A 23,207-nucleotide genomic window follows, 5' to 3' on the forward strand; every position below is an offset into this window, starting at 1 on the left:
ATTGATTTAGGAGTTGCACAGCCAGAGAACGCAGTGAAAACAAGGCCATATTTTGGAGGTAGTGATGTATTTTCAAGGAGGAGGAAAGGGGCCTCAGCTCACTTGGGCCTGGTTCATTAGTGTGATCTCTGCTTGCGGCAGGTTTCCTTGGCTTCCATCTTTAGTGAAGGCAGGATATGGAGCAGGTAATAGAGCTGAGGGAAGATAAGTAAGCCAAGAGTCAATATAGCACAGTATTAATGAAATCTCCTGCATTCCTCTTCTCTTCCTCAAATGTAGAAGCTTCTGCAGCTCTAACCTAGGGCTTTAGGCTACTGCCTTACAGTATCCTTCCTCTTCATTATTTTTCTAGTCTCAACTTCCAGTGTTGGGCATCAGGCCCTGGCACAGCAGCCAAGGCAGCTCTTGGAAATGCACTCTTCTCCTGTCTCACCTACTGTTTTCCTGTGGTCTTTGTCCTGGAATAAACTTTCCCCCTCCCCAAACAGATCTGGTAAAAAGGCCCAAATCACTTACTCCTTGGTTTTGAATAGACCTTCTTCCTGTATTTGAATACTGAAGTCATTTCTTCCAAAATACTTGGGGTAGAAGGAGGGTGAAAAGGAGTGTGTGCATGCACGCGCGTGTGTGTGTGTGTGCATATGTGTTGAACGGAAGCATCCAGAGATAGGACCAAAGCTTATTTTTTCAGGTAACTTAATGGCTGGTCTACCTGCAGTTAGTTACAAATTTTTTTCCTTATTCCTCTTAGAGAAGAATCATTCTTCCCGATTTTGCACATTTTTCCTACTAATTCCCTAGTACTGAGTTATCCTCCCTATGTCAATATAGTATAGCACACAGAGCATTTTAAAATGCAAAAGAAACTTTATAAAGAGTGTCCAAGTGTTCAGGTATAATCCATATGATTGGGTGAGAAGTAGTTTCTTTTTTTTTTTTGAGACTTAAGAGTCTCGCTCTGTCTCCCAGGCTGGAGTGCAGTGGCGTGATCTTGCCTCACTGCAAGCTCTACCTCCTGGGTTCACACCATTCTCCTGCCTCAGCCTCCCAAGTAGCTGGGACTACAGGTGCCCACCACCACGCCTGGCTAATTTTTTGTATTTTTAGTAGAGATGGGGTTTCACCATGTTAGCCAGGATGGTCTCCATCTCCTGACATCATGATCCACCCGCCTCGGCCTCCCAAAGTGCTGGGATTACAGGCGTGAGCCACCACGCCCAGCTGAGAAGTAGTTCATATTACTAATTAATAGGGCCTGACTTTATTCATTGCAGGCCAGCTCAATCTTTCTGTAGCTTCAATGTTTAAGGTGCCTTATTTTTCTTGATAGTTTATCAACACATCGCCAAGTCCAAATCTGAATAATTGCTGTCTGCTTAAGACACCAGCAGGGTCAAAGTAATCTATTGGTAAGATTTTAGAATCACCCTTTGGATTTAGACCTCCAAGACTATCATTCCATTTTTACGAAAAACTGATTTAGAACCAAGCTGATTTCTTTTCACTGAAATTGCCCAAGAAGACTCTTCTTTAGTTTCAGCTACTTATAGCTTTTGACCAAGACCAAGGCTGCATCTCAGTCATGGTGGTTCCATACAGTTTTTCCACTGTCTCACTCTAAAAGCTCCGAGTTCCTTTATAACTGTCTCAAAAAGTCTAAACTCATCTGGATGGCACACAACTCACAGCAGACACGTTTGTGCCTTGTTAATGTTACATAACAGTTCTTTTCCTTATAACATTAACACGCTTAAAGCTCAATTGGATGTTTTCAACCATTATTTTATTATGAATATTTTCAAGTATATAGAAAAGTTGAAAAAACTATATAGTAAATATCCATATACCAATCACTTACATTCCACAATTTACGTTCTGCAATATTTGCTTTATCACATACTTATCCATTTATCTATTCCTCTCTCTGTTCATTAGTGTATTTTATTTTTTGAATCATTTCAAAGTAAGTTGAAAGCATCAGTACACCTCACCCCTGAACAGTTTAACATGTATATCATTAACTGGAAGTTCAACATTTGTTTACCTTCTTTTTCGAGGTAAAATTTACATATAATGAAATGCACATGTCTTAAATGTACGCTTAGAGAAACTTTGACAAAAGCATACCCCTATGTAACTCATTCCCTACTGGTTTTTACCATATCTTCTTCACAACTGGGAAAGTCTGTCACTCATAGTGATTCATAAGCTTTATATTTTAGCTTTAGCTTTAGAAATTGAAAGGTTATTCCTCTTAAGTTAAAAATGAATTTAGGAAACAGGCTACATGAAAAAACAACATAAAACTTTTTGTTAAAGCAGTATACAGATATCTTGTGGGATAAGATTAATACATTTGTATTGTATTATATGATAGGTAGCTATAGAATTTCTGACCCTGAAAATCCACCACAGCAGATTTCAAGACCATTTGAGAAAAAGAAGACTGGGAGACTCGTGCATCCGAGTTTAGCAATAGCTATTATTTTTTATTTCTAAATCTATAAAAAATTTATGTTCTATATTATTAATTCTCACTTATGATCCCTTGTACAGCAGACATCTCAGGATTCCTCCTCTAGATGTTTCAACACTATATCTAGAAACACATTTTATTTTTATTTTTTGCAGGTAGCATATACTAAAAAGCTTACTTTTGAATGTGCCTACTCCTCTGTCCAAAAGTCTATGCCTTTCTGGGTTTGATTTTATGACTCCTGAATTGCTATATACCATCTCCTAGGTTGCACCTCCAACAGCAATTTTTTTTTTTTTTTTTTTTTTTTTTTAGACAGAGTCTCACTCTGTTGCCCAGGCTGGAGTGCAGTGGCATGATCTCCGCTCACTGCAACCTCCACCTCCTGGGTTCAAGCGATTCTTCTGCCTCAGCCTCCTGAGTAACTGGGGTTACAGGTGCATTACACCACACCTGGCTAATTTTTGTATTTTTAGTAGAGATGGGGTTTCACCATATTGGCCAGGCTGGTCATGAACTCCTGACCTCAACTGATCCACCCACCTAGGCCTCCCAAAGTGCTAGGATTACAGGCATGAGTCACCGCGCCCGGCCTACCATCAGCTTTTATACAAATCTTAACCACTTTTCCTCCTCACATACGCCACCAAAGAGCACAAGGCTTCAATGGGAAAACTTTTGCTTCTTCTTTTGTCAATGCTTTATTTTATATTTTGGAGATATCTATACATCATTTAAAAGTATCAGGGCTCCAGAAAGGTCTGCAGAAGTAAAATTGTATATATTCAAATTTTACATGTTGGCAAAATTATGTTTGGGTAGGAATTACTGAATTATACCACAAGTTTTATAAGTGTAAAATATGTGCAAATATGTATGCTATTTACCATATATCTCAAGTTATACAAACAGTAAATGTCTGACTGCATTGATTCTTTCTGATAAATTGCTTTGTAGAATCTTTTACACACTGATTTTTTTCAAAATTTAAGATACTGACAGAAACTGAATATTTAGTTCCTCTAGATATTGATCCAAGCCTAGTATAGAAACAAAATAAGACTTTCTATAAATGCTCATTAATGAACAGATTTTTGGGCCCCAGTGTGGCATTTTCCACCCACTCTGTGTCCTTACTACATTCTCAGCTGCCGTGACTCCTGCCACAATCTCCTGTGTATCTCACCGCTTTCCTGAGGGAGCTGGGTATCCTGGCGGGTCCAAAGCAGCTGGCTTGGTGGTCCTGAACTCTCATCCAACAGCACAACCTATTGCAAGACACAGAATGAATTCAGGAAAGTTATGAAGGTGAGAAAAATACATAGGAAGATGCAAGCAACCATACAGGTCTATCCACAGAAACTGTCTCCCAGAAATACCAAAAGAGGGGAGAAAATAATGGACTCAGTTCCTAATACCTTATGAAAACTAGAAATGGCATCTACAACTACAAAGCTTTAATGATCACCAGGTCAAGCAGGAAAAACAGTATCTAGGAGGAGACACCTCCAACAGTATCTAGAGTCAGACACACCACCACTCACACTGCTTTCCTTCTTTCTTGGACTCACTTCTCCTTCTTCCTCCTTGTGATGTATCACAGACCCTCCTCTTCTTACCTCCTGCATCTTTTTACTCAGGTTTCTTTAACAGTCTTCCACTGCTGTCCTGGTTTCTTCCTACTGGTCAGATCCAGTTCTCAAACAAGCTGTGAAGTGGCTCCAGTTGATGCCAGCCTCCTTTGGAGAACACATGTTTTGGTGGTGCCAGCCAAAGGGCCCTTCTTGACCCACAGTGCTGCTACTGTTTGGCTTAATGTGTCAAACACTGCCCTGGATTTGGGGTTCATTAGCAACACTAAACCGCTGTGATCTCACATCTTGTCTCCCTGCATATTTGGTGAAGGGAAAAGAGGAATGTGACCACAGGAAAAAATACGGAGTCACTGAGAACCTGAGGCAGGAAGTCAAACTGAAAATGTGAACATACCCAGAATACCATCTCAACGGCTACCACCCTTTTCTGAGCCACCATCACCTGCTATCTCCCCTCCTTTCCATTACTGCGGTAGTCTTCTAACTGGTCTCCTTTCTTCAATCCTTGCCTTCCTCCTTTCTTAATAGGGCAGTCTGAGTAGTCCGTTTACAACTTGAGTTGGATCATTTCATCGCTCTGCTGAAAACTCTCCAGTGGCTCAACCTTACTTAAAATAAAACCTGAAGTCCTTACCGAGGTATACAAGGCCCTACTGAATGTGCCCGTGACTTCTAACTTCCTCTCCTGCTCACCCAAAATAAGAGCTGAAGTCTTAAGAGTGGCTTACAAGTCTACAGGATGTGTCATTCTCAACACCTTCTACTCTTCTCCCACTCCCTCAATCTTCAGCCATACCGACCTTCCTTCTCTTCCATCTTAGGGCCTTTCCATTGGCTGCTCCCTTCACCTTAAGCGATCTCCATGGCTAATAATCTTGCCTCCTTCAAGTGTTTTCTTATATGTCATCTTCCCAAGGAGGTCTACTCTGAGTGCCTTATTTAAAATTGCAGCCTATCCCCTCCTTCCAATCCTGATGGGCCTTACCTTGCTTTACATGAATTCTTCTTTTCCTCTATAGCACTTTATAATTTTCCAGTATGGTGCATAAGTTACTTATTAATATATACATTGTTTACGGTGGTTCTACCTTCGCTAAAATCTAGGCTCTTAGGCTCCATGAGGGCAGGAATTTTTGTCGTCTTGTTCACAGTTGTATTCTCAACGCCTAAAACAGCGCTTGCAATAGTATGTGCTGGATTAAAAATTAGCTGACTGAATGAATATATGAATGGATGCTGTAGAGAAGAATAAAAAGAATGGGTCAGGAGGCGACAAGAGCAAGACTCCGGTCTCAAAAAAAAAAAAAAAAAAAAGGGTCACGAGCCCCTGGGAGGAGGTAGGGCAAATGGGCGGGAAAAGCTCATTTTGGGGAATGGCTTCGAGGGAGGAAACCGCAGCAGACTCCCTCCTCAAATCTGGCCCCAAAGACCCGCCCCTGCCTGCAACCCCAGGGGCCCGGGTATTTAGGTGAGGGGGGCGACGGCGGCACCGGACTCCTCTCCTCTCAGCTGCAAATTCCGACCCACGACGGCCCAAGGCACAGACCTTCCCGCCGGTACTCTCCCCAAGAAATGAGAAACAGAAATATACAGAAGCTCCACTTCCTAGTCCGCCAATTATCATTTCCGGTGATTTTCTAGGAAAGGCGTCAACTCTCTGGTCTAGGCGTTCCCTCAAACTCTCCGCCCTCCTCCTCGCGGCTCAGCCTTCTAGGAGTTTGCTTGCGTTTATGGCTGGTGCAAAGGGGTTGCAGAAATATTACCCTTTTGCTCCTTTTTTTCCCAGTAGAGGAACCTCTAGATAGGAATGGACAGAAGTTTTGTGACAAATATATGAAAAAGTTACTTTTAAATATTAACAAAGAACACAAATAATTGAATGACTTTTTCAAAACTAAAGACTATTTTAAGCCTATGCAGAAGTCGAAAGAAGAGTATAATTAACCCACATATACCCATCATTTACATTTAAAAATACATAAAATTCTGCCACACTTGTTTCATCCATCTCCATTTTTTCTTGCTGAAACGTTTTAAAGCAAACCCCAAATATCTTACTTTCAACTTCATTATGCATTTATTTTAAAAAGGATATTTTCCTACAGAATCACAATACCATTATCCCATTTAACAAAATAATTCCTCGTTGTCATCTAATACCAAGTCCATATTATATTTCCCTAAATATATACATATGCTTCTTACATTTGTTTTCTATTTCATTCAAGATCTAAAGTTCCAGTATTTAATTTGGGCATGTGTCTTAATTCTTTTAAAATTCACATCTGAACTAGTTCCTCCTTCCATCCTCCTCTTCGTCTGCCCCTCATACAGTCAACTAATTGAACAAATTGGGACATTTGTCCTGAATGTTCTACATGCTGGCTTTGTCTATTTGTGTCCCCATTTTATTAGTTTCTCTAGCCTCATATTTCCTGTAAAACTTGATGTTACCTCTAAAGGTTTGATTAGAGTTAGGTTTAACTTTGTTGGTAAGAATCCTTAGGTGGTGCTATGTACTTTTTGCCACACATCAGAAGGCATATAATGTTTTTGATGCTAAGATTGACCAGTGGGTTTAATACTTGATAGCTGAATCCTTCCATGTAAACTTTCCCACTGGCTTTTAATCTGATAGATTCAGCCACCCCATTTCATTAAGTTTGTAACATTGTAATTTTTCTAATTCAATAATTTTTTCACATTTATTAGTTAGAACTCCTCTATAAAGAAAAACTTTCCTTCATCAATTTAGCAATTTAGGGCTATTTGGTTATCCTGAAATGTAGTTTGTACAGGAAAGACAGACTGTTTAATTTTCAACATAATTGCCAATTTTCAGAAAAAGCAGTTGTGCCTTAGGTGCCATCAATGGTAACCACCTTACAAAATGTGATAGCCATCCTATAAAATGGCTGGCTGGGCCCTACTGTCCAGCATTCACATCCTTGTGTAGCCCCCTTCCACATTGTACCAGGGTTGGTTTGTGTGACTGAATGATCTGGTAAAAGTGATGCTATGTTTTTTTTTTTTGTTTGTTTGTTTTGTTTTTTGAGACACAGTCTTGCTCTGTTGCCCAGGCTGGAGTGCAGTGGCGCGATCTTGGCTCACTGAAATTGCCACCTCCCAGGTTCAAGTGAGTCTCCTGCCTCGGTTTCCCAAGTAGCTGGGACTATAGGCATGCATCAGCATGCCCCGCTAATTTTTATATTTTAGTAGAGATAGAGTTTCACCATGTTGGCTGACTGGTCTTAAACTCCTGGCCTCAAGTGATCTGCCCACCTTGGCCTCCCAAAGTGCTGGGATTACAGCCATGAGCCACCGCACCTGGCCGATGCTACATTATCTCTAATATTAGGTTATAAAATAATCTACGGCTTCTGTTTTGGTCTGTTTTTCTTTCTTAGATCACACACCCTAGGGAAAGCCAAATGCCATGTTGTAAGGAGAGGCCCAGGTGGTGAGGAACTGAAGCCTCCTGCCAGCAGACACATGAGTGAGTTTGGAAGTGGATCTTTCTACCTTAGTCAAGCTTTCAGATGACTGCAGCCCTGGTTGATGTCTTGGGTGCAACCTTATGACATACGCAGGACCACCAGCCAAGCTGCTCCCAGATTTCTGGTCTTCAGAAGCTGGGGAATGGCTTTGAGGGAGGAAACTGCAACAGATGTTTGGTTCTAAGTTTTATAACTAATGCAAAATTTTGTTTTCTCTTTTTGTGCATCTAATGTGCACTAATGTAAAATCTTTTTGTGCAACTAATGCAAAATTTTGTTTTCTCTTTTTGTGCACAACATCAAGTGTTCTGCATCAGTTGATAACTAATGCAAAATTTTCTCTTTTTGCATATCAATATGAACACATGGATTTAAAAAATACATTCAATGAGTCTCAATCAATTGCAGTAGTTATTCTTTTTAATGTTCAAATTACTTCATCTTTGGTCAGTGGGAGTCCCTTTATTTTATCTCCTGTGTCCTTTGCATCCAACTCTAAGCGTCTTTGCTTTTTTCCTTTATGGCAAGATAAATGTTTCAGACACATGTCATACATTTCCTGCCTCAGACCTGGAATCAGCCATTTTTCCAAGGTGTTCTGGTGCTTTCAGTGGGGGCAAGGATTGCATACCTTTGTGAATAGTCATGGTTAGCTGTTTTAAAAATGTATCAAAATGAAATAAAATTTGCTTAATTATGAGATTAAATCCTGGCTACCCCACTCACAATGTGTGTGTATCATACCTTAGACCCACCCTAGTTTGTCTATCTGCAAAATGGGTCCAGTGTAAATACCTAAATTTCAGAGCCGTTATAAGGATAAATTAGTTAATACGTGGAAATCACTTAACACATTGCCTGGCATCAAATTTCATGATGAGAATAACTGCAAACCTGGAAGATACTATAATAGTAATGAGGTATACTTTCTTCATTTTATACTTGAGAAAATTGAGGCCCAAGAGATTAAAAACTTGTTTGTACAAAAGAGGATAAAATTAGAAGAGAATCTAATGATTTCAGACTCTTGGATCTCATACCTAGACTACTTTGGATATAAATGCAGCCTTTCCAGCCCAGTCGGGTCTTCTATTTATTCAAAGACAAAGGAGGTAAGAAAATACTTGGCACAGTAGCAATAAAGTGGTATTATGGGAAGTGCAGAAACTTTATATTGAGAAGATCTTGTTCCTGATTCTGCAACTTGTTAGCTATGATACTGTGAGCAAGTTACTTAATTTCTCTGGGTCTTAATTGCTGCATCTGTAAAATAGTGAAAACAAATCCCTTATGCACAAATTCATTGTGAGAGGGTTAATATACATATATTGTATATGAAAATGCCTGGCCATATTACTTGCTGAATAAAAATCATTATACAAAAATAATTTCTTCAATCCCCCAATTTTATAAACCTTTATTCTCATCTAATGGAAATTGGCATTTTAAGTAGAATGATCCCTAAGGATACTAAGTCTATAATTTTGTAAAGGACTTTAGTGAATACTGTGCAAAGGCACTGTGCAAGGAGCTACAGGAGAGATGCTATGCGTGGTCATCTACCTTCCAGGCTGACTGGGTACAGTCTTTCTTCCCAATATTAATCTACTTAACAGTAATAATGTCCAGTTCACATATTTTTGTGCGATACATTCATGAAAGACTGCTATACCCTTTGCTGTTATAAAGATACTTCCACAGTAGACTGTTAGCATATACTTTAATAATCTAGTTGGATTAAGAGACATTTATTTACATTATTTTCTCTAGGCTAACCACAATCGCTCATAAAACAGCTCCTAAAATAATTAATACTGGAATTTTACCAGGGATCCATGTCAAATTTTTCACCCTGTTAATTCCACAGTTCACCTTCTTACTTTTTGAAAATTTGGATATTTGTCAGACTTGGGCATTTGTTGCACTACTCAAAAATGGGCTTCAGGGGTCCTGTGGCCAATCCTCCTGAACTTTAGTATGCTTTAAGCTGGGCATGAAAACTTGTAGTTACTGTTTTACTACCTTCCTTATGTAAATGTTTGTCCTATCATTCTCAACTTGAAGGTCATGACACTTGATGGAGATATGAAAGCCTGATAATGTTAAGTAATTTTATGGCTCTTCCGCCATCTGTCAAAATTACGAAATTCATTTCCTGGGGCTTTTGAAAAAAATAGCAAATATTTCAGGCATACTAAAGAGTATATATAAAGAACACTCAACATCTAGCTTAAGACATAAAAGATTATGTACACAATTAAATCACCATGTCTACTCCTCACCAATTCCTTCCCCCTTCCTTCCCAGGTTAACTACTATCTTGATTTTGATGTTATTATTCCCATGGATGTTCACATATTTTTAGTACATATGTGGGTAGACACAAATATTATATAGTGTAATTTACATGTTTTACAAATTTTATACAAATAGTTTCAGTTTGTACATATCCTTTGAGCTCTAAATACTTGATTTCATTTTGGTTCAATATTTGTGGCAAGAATACATTATAGGGGTTACTATGTAATTTGTACTCAACTTTACATGTAGTTTTGAGATTTATCCTTCATGAAAAATGTGGCTCTAGCTCATCCATTTTAACTGCCATAGACAGGTCTTTCCATTTTCCTTCCAATAATCTTTTTAATTAACCGAATTGTTTTTCAGTTCAACTCAGAACTTGCTAGCAAGTATTTTTTTGTCTTTGATATTTCATTAAAAAAATATTGGCAATCTTTTTGAAATAATTGTTTCTTGGAATTTTCCCTTCTAAAAGGGTAATTTCCCGTAATTTTTGGTAGAAAGTTTATATTCTAATATGGGAAAGAACAATCTAAAAAGTATTTACTATGGTACATAGAGGAAACTTAAATGCATATTATTAAGTGAAAGAAGCCAATTTGAAAAGGCTACATTCTGTATGATTTCAACTATATGACATTCTGGAAAAGGCAAAACTATGGAGACAGTAAAAAGATCATATATGTAGCATCTTAAACAAAGAAAAAAAAGTTCAGTGGTTGTCAGGGGTTGGAAGTGGAGAAGGATGACCAGGCCGAACACAAAGGAGATTTTTAGGGCAGTGAAAATACTACGTATGATTATGTAATGGTGGATACATGCCACTATACATTTGTCCGGACTCCAGGTGATTGTCAATGTAGGTTCACCCCTCTGGTTGGGGATGCTGAGAGTGAGAGAGCTACACATGTGTGGAGGCAAGGAGTATGGGACATCTCTGTACTTTCAGCTCAATTTTGCTGTAAACCTAAAACTGCTCTAAAAGATAAAATCTAGTAAAAAAAGTATGTATTACTTCCCCAAACTTTTAAATATATCTTTTGTGTTTAACCTTATTACTTACATAGATGGAACAATTTTCTGTTCAAGGTTCTGCTCATAATCATTATACTGAAACATAACATGTAAAAATATATTATAGAAAAATACCATATATTGGAAATATATTTTTGAAAATACAGAATACATTACTTATAACGTCTGCTTGTTGGCCCTCATGATCCTAAAAGTTATAGCACATTTAAATGTATGTGACTTATGGTTCTTTTTAAAATAAAGCTACTGAGAACAGTCAAATGGTGATAGATCAGTCAAAGCTGCTTTGCGTCCATTTTGTTCAAACTCATTTCAATTCATTCTTCAACAAATATTTCTAAAAGCAACTGTACTAAGAGCTTGGAATAACATGAATGTACAAAACGGTTAAAGATCTCTGCCTCGTGGAGCTTACATTCAAGTAATTCTAATTGACTCGTGCTTTCATTTTGTTTTTCTCTTTGTATACTGAAGAGGATAAATTTCATATTCAAGCTAATCTGTTCCTCCCAAATGGTAACAGTCCAACACTGGCCAAGCTGATTCAGACAGCACAGCTTCCCGGGGTCTGCAGGGCTGGACCAAAGAGAAAAGTCTTCCGCGGGTGCTAGAAGAGCGAAGCACGCGTTACCATGGAGACTGCGGAATGGAAAAGCGTTCGATTTCTTGTTTCCTAGCCGCGAATGGGGTCGTGGTTCCTTCGACCTCGCCTGGGGAGAAAGGGGCCGGAGGGCTTCGGGCTATACTTCGGCCACACAGCTGGGAAGCTGAGGCCGCGGGGCAGGTCTGCGTGGCGGCGTCGGAGTCCGAGCGGGGAAGCCCCTTTGCGGGAACTCTGGGGCGGGGCGGGGCGGGGAGGTGGGTAGAGAGGGTCCCGCCAGCAGAGGCATCTTATTTTTGACCACTTCTCGGCTGTTTTTCTCTCGTCCATTTGCTCTCCTCCTTTAAGCCATCCTTTAATATTAAACATTTAAAAATATATTTGGCAAACATTTGAATAGAGGGCGCTTATTCTGGGTCAGGTGTCGTTTTAAATGCTTTTGTGTGCTAACTCATTTAATTCTCAAACAATCCAATGGGGTAAGTATTATCATTATCCCAATTTTTAGATAGGCCTGGAGAAGATAATAAACTTGCCAACAGTGTCACAGCTGGTAAGTTGAGGGTGGGAAACCCCGGCCTAACACATATATTTTCTTTTTATGTTCTGTAAGGATTGGGATCCTTTTCATTTTATTAGACAGAAAAGGACAGTTAGCACTGACATTGAACCCTCAACATGGTATGATCTCTTGAGAAGATTAAGCAGCCATTTGGTGGCAGATTGATCACTTTGAACCCTTTCTATTAATACCTTGCAGTGGGCAGAGACTCATCCTTATAGGGATTTGTATGCATTCCAGGTATAATTTTGCCTTCCCTGTCTCCAATGCCCCTGCTAATACTACCCAAGGACTCACAATGTCTGATGTACTGACGTGGAACCTTGTCTTACATCTCAGACCAAGGGACTCACTTTACTGTGAAGAATGTGTTACAAAGGGCACATGATCATGGGATCTACTGGTCCTACCTTATTCTATATTACACAGAAATGGCAGCCTGTTTTTCCCCAGCTTTGCCAACATAATAATTAGCAAAACTTTTTAATTATATGATAATATATTTCAGGAAGAAAACACTGACAACTGTGAAATTCAAACTAGCTAGTAGAGAAACTGGAATTGGGGAGACCAGTTAGAAAGCGGTTTGGAAACAAAGATACACATGAGTTTTAAAACTGTGGGCTAATGTAGATGTTGATGTGATTATAAGTCTCTGTTAAAAGAGTTTAGGGTGAGGTGTGAGGTGGTTTTAGATTATTATTTTTGCTAAAGAACCCAGAAATGACTAAATTTATCCCTGTCAATCACTTCTGACACTCTGCTCATATCATGTTCCTAAGGAAGTTGAACAAAAGGAGTGATAGCCAAATGGGACTAACTATAATAGCTAATATTTATTGAGCACTTATTAATACTGTACTAAACATATTGTGTCCTACATTTTACTTAATATTCTATGGGGCAATAAGCAGAACTATTCAGAAATGATCCTGGGATCTCACTCTAGATTGCCCAGGAAATGTGCTAGCTACAACCGGAGTTTCCTGTTCCTCTTGGAAAGAGGGGCTGCACCTACGTATAGCTTTGCATGAGACCAGCTGCTTACACTCTCTAACAGGAAGGGGCTGCAACTGTCCACAGGATACATGGTCTCCAGGTGTTGGGCATCTGGTCTTCCTCAGATGCTTCCTCAGCTCTGCTAGCATCTAAACCCAGACTGCCCGGCAATCAAGTAGTCTGCTTGTTGTCTTACTGAAAAGTGGTGTGCAAGTTTATCCTTGACAAGATAGAATAATTGGGTCAGGACCAGAGCCCCAACCTATTGCATGCCAAATGGCTTGTTCTTGCCCCTGGTTCACCTCTCCATGGGATTATGAGAGGATTGAGAACTCTATGCCTCTTGTGCCTGACTCTTGCTTTCTAAGTTTCCCCAGTAAATCTTATTCCCATTCCTTAGTTCATACAATGTGATGTTGTAGAATTTATTGCAAGGCCCATTGTACCACATCCTTGCAGCAAATTTATGACTTAGAAATTACTATTTCTATCTTAGAGATGAGGAATATGAGACACAGAAAAAGTCACATAGCAGGTAGGTGGTAGGATTTGAAACCAAGTCATCTAGTTCCTGAGCCCATGATCTCAAAAACTTTGTTAAACTAAATGGAACTACTAATTTATAAAGAGCTAAGTGAGTGCTCAGATAATCAAAGAATCACCCATGGAGAAGTTCAAATCTCTTGCAGAACTTCAGATCTCTGTTGGAGCATGTAGCCTAGATTTAACCTCCAGTGGTGCCTTTAACTTTGTCCTAAGTCTTAAGCTTGTGTCAACTGCTGGCCAGCTACATGGAGGAAATAAGTTGAGAAAAATCAGGAAGCAACATGGCTGGGTCTACAGAGAAGATCCAAGCTCAGCTGTCTCATGCTCTTTGGGCCCAGAGGAGGGGAAAAGCAAGACAAAGTCTTAAACTTTCCACCAGATATCAAGACCTTGTTGATGTCCTAGAACATGACCAATCAGATTAATGATGGCTCTACCTGGGAAGAGTAGCTGAGAAAGGATTAAGTTGAGGCAGGCCTGGTGTGGGCAGATGTTGTTGAATGTTTCCCACTACCCCTTCCAGCCCACTGGAAGAATGGGTTTTTTAAAAAAACATACACTCAAGATGAGCTCTATTAGTCATTTCCTCATCTCACTTATTATTCCAGTTAAACCAAGGCTGAAGGACAGAAAGGTCACAAACTTATTAATCTCTGGACAAACCTAGCTCAGGGCCAGAATCAGGAGGGTGAATCTCAGGAGGCTGTAACCCAACTGATTGCAAATAGGATTTTGGAATAACAGTTTCTGAGGTGTCACAAAGAACTGTCAGCCCTTGTCTGTTCTCTAATAGAATTTTTACTTTCTTCTATGATCCCAAATTTCATAAACTCATACTATAACTAGGAAGTAGGCAGAAATGTCCTTTTGATGAACCAAATAATCAGAAACTTTTCTAATAATCCTCTTTGTGTATTTTTCCAGCCACAGAACTGAGTCATTCATTACCCAAAGCTAAACCCTGCCTACATGGTAACGCTTTTGTAAATGGGATTCTTTCTCTCTGACATATCTTTTTCCTGCAGTCCCTTATACCCTCTCAATACCAGTGTGGCTCAAGGGGCCTTCAGTTCTGTCCTAATTCAGTCTCACATTCAGGCTGCACCTCCTTAGGCACCAGAATGCGCGAGAAAGTTGTTCCTTCAGGGAACATTTTCTTTTGGCAGGGCCATGTCACTGAGTCAGGCTTACTAATTATGTCCCAGACTGGGCTCAGCCTCTGGCCCTTCGAGGAGCTTAGAGAGCTCTGGAGAGCTAAAGGACGCAATTCCACTCAGTTCCCCTGGGGACTTGCTTTGTTACGACCCTGTAGCGGTTGCCGCCAGCCTCCCGTCCCCGGACAGCGCGCCTCTTTCCTCTGCGCGGAATCTCGCCTTGCCGAGAGGTGACAGCGTGGTGGCAGCCCTTGCTCGCTCTCCGCGCCTCCTCGGCCTCGGCGCCCACTCTGGCCGCGCTCGAGGAGCCCTTCAGCCCGCCGCTGCACTGTGGGAACCCCTCTCTGGGCTGGCGAGGCCGGCTCCCTGTTAGCAGGGAGGTGTGGAGGAAGAGGCGGGAACCCTCTTGCGGGCCAGCGCGAGTTCCGGGTGGGCGCGGGTTCCGGGGGCCCCACACTCGGAGCGGCCGGCCGGCGCCACCGCTCTGGGCAGTGAGGGGTTTAGCACCCGGGCCAGCAGCTACAGAGGGGGCGCTGGGTCCCCCACCGCTGCCGGCCCACCCGCGCCGCGCTCGCGGGCTTCAGCCGCCTCCTCGCGGGGCAGGGCTTGGGACCTGCAACTTGCCATGCCCGAGAACCCGCCGTGGGCTCCTGCGCCGCCGGAGCCTCCCCGACGATTGCCGCCCCCTGCTTCACGGCTCCCCGTCCCATCCACCGCCCAAGGGCTAACGAGTGCGTGCGCACGGCGCGCGGGACGGGCGGGCAGCTCCGCCTGCGGCCCCGGTGCAGGATCCACCAGGTGAAGCCAGCTGGACTCCTGAGTCTAGTGGCGACTTGGAGAACCTTTATGTCTAGCTAAGGGATTGTAAATATACCAATTAGCACTCTGTAGCTAGCTAATCTGGTGGGGATTTGGAGAACCTTTATGTCTAGCTAAGGGATTGTAAATACAGCAATCAGCACTCTGTGTCTAGCTCAAGGTTTGTAAACAAACCAATCAGCACTCTGTATCTAGCTAATCTGGTGGGGACTTGGAGAACCTTTATGTCTATGTAAGGGATTGTAAATACACCAGTCAGCACTCTGTGTCTAGCTCAAGGTTTGTAAATACACCAATCAGCACTCTTTGCCTAGCTCAAGGTTTGTAAATGCACCAATCAGTGCCTGTGTCTAGCTAATCTAGTGGGGACTTCGAGAACTTTTGTGTCTAGCTTAGGGATTGTAAATGCACCAATCAGCACCCTGTCAAAACGGACCAATCGGCTCTCTGTAAAATGGACCAATCAGCAGGATGTGGGTGGGGCCAGATAAGGGAATAAAAGCAGGCTGCCGGAGTAGACCGTTGTAATTTGTTTTGACCTGTTTCACGTTGTGGTGGGTTTGTTTTTTGCCGTTCGCTGCTTGGGTCTTTATTTTGTTTTATTAGGTGTAACACTGTGAGGGTCTGTAGTTTCACTCTTGAGGCCAGCCAGGCCACGAACCCACCTGGAGAAACAAACAGGTCCAGATATGCCGCTTTAAGAGCTATAAGAGTCATTGCAGAGGTCTGCAGTTTTACTTCTGAAGCTAGCCAGTCGACGAACCCACCAGAAGGAACAAACGCCAAACACGTCCGACTATCAGAAGGAACAAACTCCGGACACAGCATTTTTTAGAACTAACGCCCTGAGGGCCTGCAGCTTCATTCTAGAATCATGCCAAGAACTCACAAATTTCTGACAGGTTGTTTTTCCGCAGGAGGTTGCGGGAAGACGTACAAGGAAGGGTCGGGATGGTGCTTGAGGTGGTCAGAGCTACACCCAAGGCTGCATTCTGATCAGAGACACCTCTAAGTTACTGCAAAGTCGGAGACACCAGAAAGGAAGACTCCCAAGGTATGCAGAGAGGAGTGGAGGCAAACAGGATAGACTGGCCCTCCCGCCCGGGATCCCGCGTCCCGGGTAACGGAGACCCGGGCACACGCCACTTGCTTGCTGGGAGGCTCCTTACAAGTTACGTAGAGGGGGAGCTTTTTCTGGCCACACTTGGGTTATCCTCGTTCTCCCTTCCCCACACTGTCGCAGAGGAGGAAGACGTGTTGGCCGCTTTTAAGAGCTAAAACGAATGCCGAGGCTCTAAGTGGCTCTGGGGTCCAGGTTCGCAGGAGGCACCAGCGTGTGCAGACCCGGAGCGCCGTCTTCTGGGCGAGGAGTGTCATTAGTAACACTTTGTTGCAGATAGACGAAAGAAAAATTGACGCTTCGGAGATGGGGATGCCCGAGGAGGAAGAGAGAAGAGCGATTAGGGCCTTAAACCTCACACCCGAACAGATTCGGCCGGAGTTACTGAGCGGCAGGCTCTCTTGATGGAGATGGGTGCTTTCAGACTTAAGACGTGAAAACAAAGATCAGCCACTCATGAACGAACTCAAGGCTTACTGAAATGCAACTGCTGTGAAGAAGTGGGTGCAGGGTGAGAGGTCTGTCTGCCTCCTTAGAGGGACCACTGTGGCTTGTGCAGAGATCCGAAGTTTGTTCTCATTACAATGGGGACGGTGAGTGCTAGTAATGTGGACCATTTTTCAATAGCGCCACCTTGTGGCAGTGACAAAATGGCCGTAGTGGACTTGGGCTCAGGTGCTTTCTTGAGTGTGCAAACTGTTAAGAACTCATTTTTTGAATCAGATTTGGGGATTATTCAGGCAGAAGGGGATCCCTAAATGGAAACACTGACATTTTAATACTGCAAGTGGGGGATGATGAATAGACAAATAACAAGCAATGGGGGGCCACATTTGTGTTCAGAATTCATGGAACTTTTTTTTTTTCTATTTCTTATTTTTTTAATGTATGTATTTTGAGGGTACATATAATATTTTGATACATATAACGTATAAAGGTCAAAGATAAGGATAATTTGTGTGTGTGTGTATATATATGTATAAACTTAAATGTCCTTTTTGCTTGGAACGTTCAAATTTTTTTCTAGCTATATCTAAATATGTCTATATCAAGCAATCTTTTAGATATTTTGTGAAATGTCTAACATTATTTTGAGACAGAGTCTAGCACTGTCACCCAGGCTGGAGTGCAATGGCGTGATCTCGACTCACTGCAACCGCTGCCTCCTGGGTTCAAGCGATTCTCCTGCCTCAGCCTCCCAAGTAGCTGGGATTACAGGCATACGCCATCACACCAGGCCAATTTTTATATTTTTAGTAGAGGCGGGGTTTCACCATGTTGGTCAGGCTGGTCTTGAACTCCTGACCTCGTGATCGGCCACCTCTGCCTCCCAAAGTGCTGGGATTACAGGCGTGAGCCACCGCGCCCAGCCAGAAATGTCTAATAGATTATAGTCACCCTACTGATCTATTGAACTCTGGTTGTCTTTCTTCTACCTAATTGTATACTTACACCGTTTAACCAACCTCTCTTTATCCCACGTCTTCCCTCCTCTTTCCAGGCCCTGATGACCACCATTGTACTCCCTAGCTTCATGAGATCTTCTGTTTTAGCTCCCACATAGGAGTGAGAACATGCAGTATTCATGAATCGCACTCATCATGAGCGATCTTCTTAGTGGGTTGTTGAATTGGGGTTGCTAGTTATTTTGTTGAGAATTTTTGTATCTATGTTCATCAGGGATTTTGGCCTGTAGTTTTGTTTTTGATTTGATTTCTGACACAGATTTTACTGTATCCTTGTCTGGGTTTCGCATCAGGGCACAATGCTGGCCTTGTAGAATGAGTTTAGAGGAATACCCTCCTCTTCAATTTTTTTTAAAAAGAGTTTGAGTAGAATTGGTATCAGTTCTCTAAATATTTGCTAGAATTCAGCAGTGAGGCCATAATGTCATGGGCTTTTCTTTGTTGAGAGACTTTATTAAGGCTTCAATTTCATTACTCATTATTGGTTTGTTGAGGTTTCTATTCATGGTTCAATTTTAGTACGTTGTATATGTTTAATAATTTATCCATTTTTTCTATGTTTTCCAATTTGTTGGTGTATAGTTGTTCATATTCTCTGATTCTTTGTATTTTTGTGGTCTGTTATATTTCTTTTTTTCTTCCTGATTGATTTATTTGGGTTTCTCTCTTTTTTAGTATAGGAAAAGGTTTGTTAATTTTGTCTATCTTCAAAAAATCAACTTTTCATTTCATTGATCAAATGTATTTATTTTTTAGTTTCAATTTCATTTATGTCTGTTCTGATATTTATTTCTTTCTACTGATTTTGGGTTTGGTTTATCCTTGCTTTTTTGAGTTCCTTGAGATGCATTTTTAGGTTAATTATTTGAAGTCTTTTCCCTTTTTTGATGTAGGTGTTTATTGCTATAAAGTTATTGTTATGCTGTATTCTGTAGGCTTTGGTATGTTGTATATCTATTTTCACTAGTTTCATGAAATTTTTGAAATTTTCTTAGCTTATTCATTGACCCATTGGTTGTAGGAGCATGTTGATTTCCATGTGTTTGTATAGTTTCCAAGGTTCCTCTTGTTGATTTCTGGTTTTATTCCATTGTGATCAGAAAAGATACTTGATATAATTTTTACTTTTTTGAATTTGCTGAGACTTCTTTTGTGACTTAAGATATAGTCTGTTCTGGAGAATGTGCCATGTGCAAGTGAAAAGAATGTGTACTCTGTAGCAGCTGGGTGAAATGTTCTATAAATGTCAGGCCTACTTGGTCTAGTGTGTAGCTTAATTCCAATGTTTCTTTATTGATTTTCTCCCTGGATAATCTGTTACTGAAAGTGAGGTCAGTTGAAGTCCCTACTATTATTATATTGGAGCCTATCTCTCCCTTGAGATTTATTAATGTTTGTTTTACATATTTGGATGCTCTGGTGTTGGGTGCACAGATATTGATAATTTTTAATATCCTCTTGATGAATTGACCCCTTCATCATTATATGGTGACCTTTTGTCACTTTTTACATTCCATGACTTGTAGTCTGTTTCATCTGATATAAGTATACCTAATCCTGTTGTCTTTGATTTCCACTTGCATGAAATATCTTTTTCCATAAATTCACTTTCAACTTACGTATGTCCCTATAGGCAAGGTGGGTTTCTCATAGCACCACATAGTTGGGTCTCGTCTCTTTACCCATTTAACTTCTATACATCTTTTAATTGGAGAATTTAGTCCATTTATATTCAGTGTTATTATTGATAAGTAAGGACTTATGACTGCCATTTTGTTGCTTGTTTTCTGGTTGTTTTGTAACGTCTTTCTTCCTTTATTCTTTTGTTACTGTATTTCTTTGTTTGTGGTTATTTTCTCTGGTAGAATGCTTTAATTCACTGCCTTCTATTTTTAGTGTATTTATTACAGATTTTTGCATTGGGGTTACCATGAGGCTTACAAAACATATCTTATAGCTACTTTGTTTTATTATTACTTATTATTCTGAGACAGGGTCTCTGTCACCCAGGCTGGAGTGCAGTGGTGAGATCTTGGCTTACTGCAGCCTCTACCTTATTGAACTCAGGCAATCCTCCTACCTCAGCCTCCTGAGTAGCTGATACCATAGACACATGCCACCATAGCCAGCTAAGTTTTGTGTTTTTTGTAGAGATGAGGTTTTGCCATGTTGCCCAGACTGGTTTTGAACTCCTGAGCTCAAGTGATTAGCTAGCCTTGGCCTCCCAAAGTGCTGGGATTACAGGCATGAGCCATGGCGCCCAGCTGATATTTTACGAAGATGACAACTTTGATCACAAAGAAAAGACTAGAAACAAACAAAAAACTTAAAAAAACCCCACACAACCCTGCCCTTTAACTCTATACCCCTACATCTTGACTTTTTGTTGTTTCAGTTTACATATTTTTATATTGTCTATCTCTTAGCAGGTCACTGTAGCAATTATTGTTTTTGATAGGTTTGTCTTTTAGATTTCATACTACAGTTATAAATGGATTGCACATCACAATTAGAGTATTAGAGTATCCTGGGTATGTCTTGTACTTAATGTTACCAGTGGTTTTTTTCCTTCAAATATTTTCTTTATGCATGTTAGCATCTTTTTCTCTTAGATTGAAGGTCTTCATTTACCATTTATTTTAAGATGGGCCTTGTGGTAGTGAATTCTCAGCTTTTGTTTGTCAGGGAAAGATTTTATCTCTTCTTCATGTTTGAAGAATAGCTTTTCTGGTACATTAATCTTGGATGGCAGTTTTATTTCTTTTAGCACTTTGAAAATGTCATCCCACATCTACCTGGCCTGTATAGTTTCCATTGAGGAGTCTGTTGCCAGAATAATTGGAGCTCTTTGTATGTTATTTACTTCTTTTCTCTTGCTGCTTTTATTTTTTATTTTATTTTATTTTTTTTGAGACTGAGTTTTACTCTTGTCACCCAGGCTGGAGTGCAATGGTGCTATCTCGGCTCACTGCAACCTCTGCCTCCCAGGTTCAAGTGATTCTCCTGCCTCAGCCTCCTGAGTAGCTGGGATTACAGGCACCCACTACCATGCCCCACTAATTACTGTATTTTTAGTGGAGACAGGGTTTCACCATGTTGGCCAGGCTGATCTTGAACTCCTGACCTCAGGTGATCCACCTGCCTTGGCCTCCCAAAGTGCTGGGATTACAGGCATGAGCCGTGGCGCCTAGCCAACTTTTGTAATCCTCTTTGTCCTTGACCTTTGAGAATTTGATTATTGTATGTCTTGGGGTGGTCTTATTTGGGTTGAATCTGTTTCATGTTCTCTGATCTTGTACCTAGATACTTATATGTTTCTTAAGTTTGGAAAGTTTTGAGTTATTTCTTTGGATAAGTTTTCTAACTTTTGCTCTTGCTGAATTCCCTCTTGAGCACCAATCATTTTTAGATTTGTCCTTTTGAGGTACTTTTCTATATCATTTAGGTGATTTTCATTCCTTTGTATTCTTTTCCCTTTTTTCTCCTCTAACTGTATTTTCAAATAGCCTGTCTTTGAGTTTACTAATTCCTTCCACTGTCTGATCCGTTCTGCTGTCGGGAGTCTCTAATAAATTTTTCAGTTTGACAAGTATATTTCTCAGTTCCAAGATTTTTGTTTGATTTTAAAAAATTATTTTAATCTCTTTGTTAAATTTCTCTGATAAATTTTTGAATTGCTTTTGTGTGTTATCCTTGAGTTCACTGAGTTTCTTTAAAACTCCTATTTTGAATTCTTGGTGAGAGAGCTCACATATCACTGTCTTGCCTAGAGTAAGTCACTGGTTCCTTGCTTTGTATGTTTGGGGAAGTCATGTATATTAGTCTGTTCTCACACTGCTATACAGAAACCCATGACACTGAGTCATTTATAAAGAAAAGAGGTTTACTTAGCTCTTGGTTCTGCAGGCTGTACAGAAAGCATGACAGCATCTACCTTTTTTTCCCCCTCTTGGTCTTGCCTTCTTTTTGATATCACATGGAGTCTGCAGTCCAGGTTTTCCTTGGCCCTAGTAAATGACTGGAGCACTGCCGGACCCAAATGTAGAAGGTCTTACAGGGGGATATCCCAATAGGGTGGGAAGTCTGGCTAGAATTTCGTGCTCAGGGAACCTGTGGAACATACCTCCTATGGTGTGGCGCTGCTGAACAGCTTCAACTGATTTGGCGTCTCCTTTGGCTGAGTTAAAGAAGAGTGTTTCTAGGGTTGGGGAAGGAAGTCCCACCTCCCCACTTTTCTCTGGTTGTCTTTGGGAATATTTCTCCCTTTAGGTACTGAGGGATAGATCTCTTGCCAGGGAACCCAAGATGGTGGGGAAACTGGTTATCCACTTCAATCTCACTTTTTCCAGTGTAGAAACTGGGGGTGAGGTGGGGGAAGTTTTCCACATGCTTGGTGCTAGGCAGATTTGGGAGAGGGATGTCACGGATTTGGAAGTCTGATTCTTACAGCGTCTGCTTGAAGTTTTGTACTTCTCTGTTGCCACAGGCACTGTTCCATCCTCATACTTGAGTTCTGGGATATTGCTGGTGATAATTTCAGCACCGTGTATTTGTTTTAGGTTTTCTGTGTAGGAAAAGTAAAGCCAGCTTCCTTCTATGCAGCCATTTTGGAACCAAACTCTCACACATTCCATGGAACATTTCTAGCCAGCAAGGTACAATGACTAGCAAGGAAACAAACTTTTTTTTTTTTTTCTTCAGTATTTCAGTTGACTCACAAGAACATAAAATGTGACCTATCTTTTCATGTGGCCAACTTTAAATGTTAACTTAATATCTTAGATAAAAATAGTTTAAAATACACATCCACTTAAGTTAAAAAGAATAGTTTAAAGTTTTATTATTCTTTGATAGTTTTTCTTTTGATGCTACACCTAGTGACTACCATATTTTAAAACAGACATGTTCTAATTGCTCTTGAATCTTCAACTCGAAAGAAACTATGGTTTTATAAATTAGTGATAACAGTGAGTGTCCTCTTTAAAAAATATCTGCCATTTCTGACAAATGACAAATAGCTCATATTATTTTTTCTT

General features: G+C 40.7%; 1 protein-coding gene across 7 annotated transcripts in view; it reads right to left on the bottom strand.

Moving 5' to 3' along the window:
• The window catches only part of ZNF311 (zinc finger protein 311), a 43,588-nt gene that overhangs the window by 5,085 nt on the left and 15,296 nt on the right, over nucleotides 1-23,207 (bottom strand). The window contains exons 3-8 of one of the 7 annotated variants that reach the window (XM_057302457.2): nucleotides 8,609-8,831; nucleotides 5,618-5,868; nucleotides 5,057-5,307; nucleotides 4,096-4,215; nucleotides 3,663-3,744; nucleotides 103-194 (exon numbers count right to left, since the gene is read on the bottom strand). In XM_057302457.2, coding sequence (XP_057158440.2) covers nucleotides 103-194; nucleotides 3,663-3,744; nucleotides 4,096-4,104 — 183 coding nt within the window. In that variant the 5' untranslated portion in view covers nucleotides 4,105-4,215; nucleotides 5,057-5,307; nucleotides 5,618-5,868; nucleotides 8,609-8,831. Of the gene's footprint in view, nucleotides 1-102; nucleotides 195-3,662; nucleotides 3,745-4,020; nucleotides 11,515-23,207 lie in introns of those variants that run through there. The other 6 variants (XM_055113302.2, XM_055113296.2, XM_055113300.2 and 3 more) reach the window with 6 other exon arrangements.

The sequence above is a fragment of the Pan paniscus genome, chromosome 5, assembly GCF_029289425.2.
Source record: "Pan paniscus chromosome 5, NHGRI_mPanPan1-v2.0_pri, whole genome shotgun sequence".
Lineage (NCBI taxonomy): Eukaryota > Metazoa > Chordata > Mammalia > Primates > Hominidae > Pan > Pan paniscus.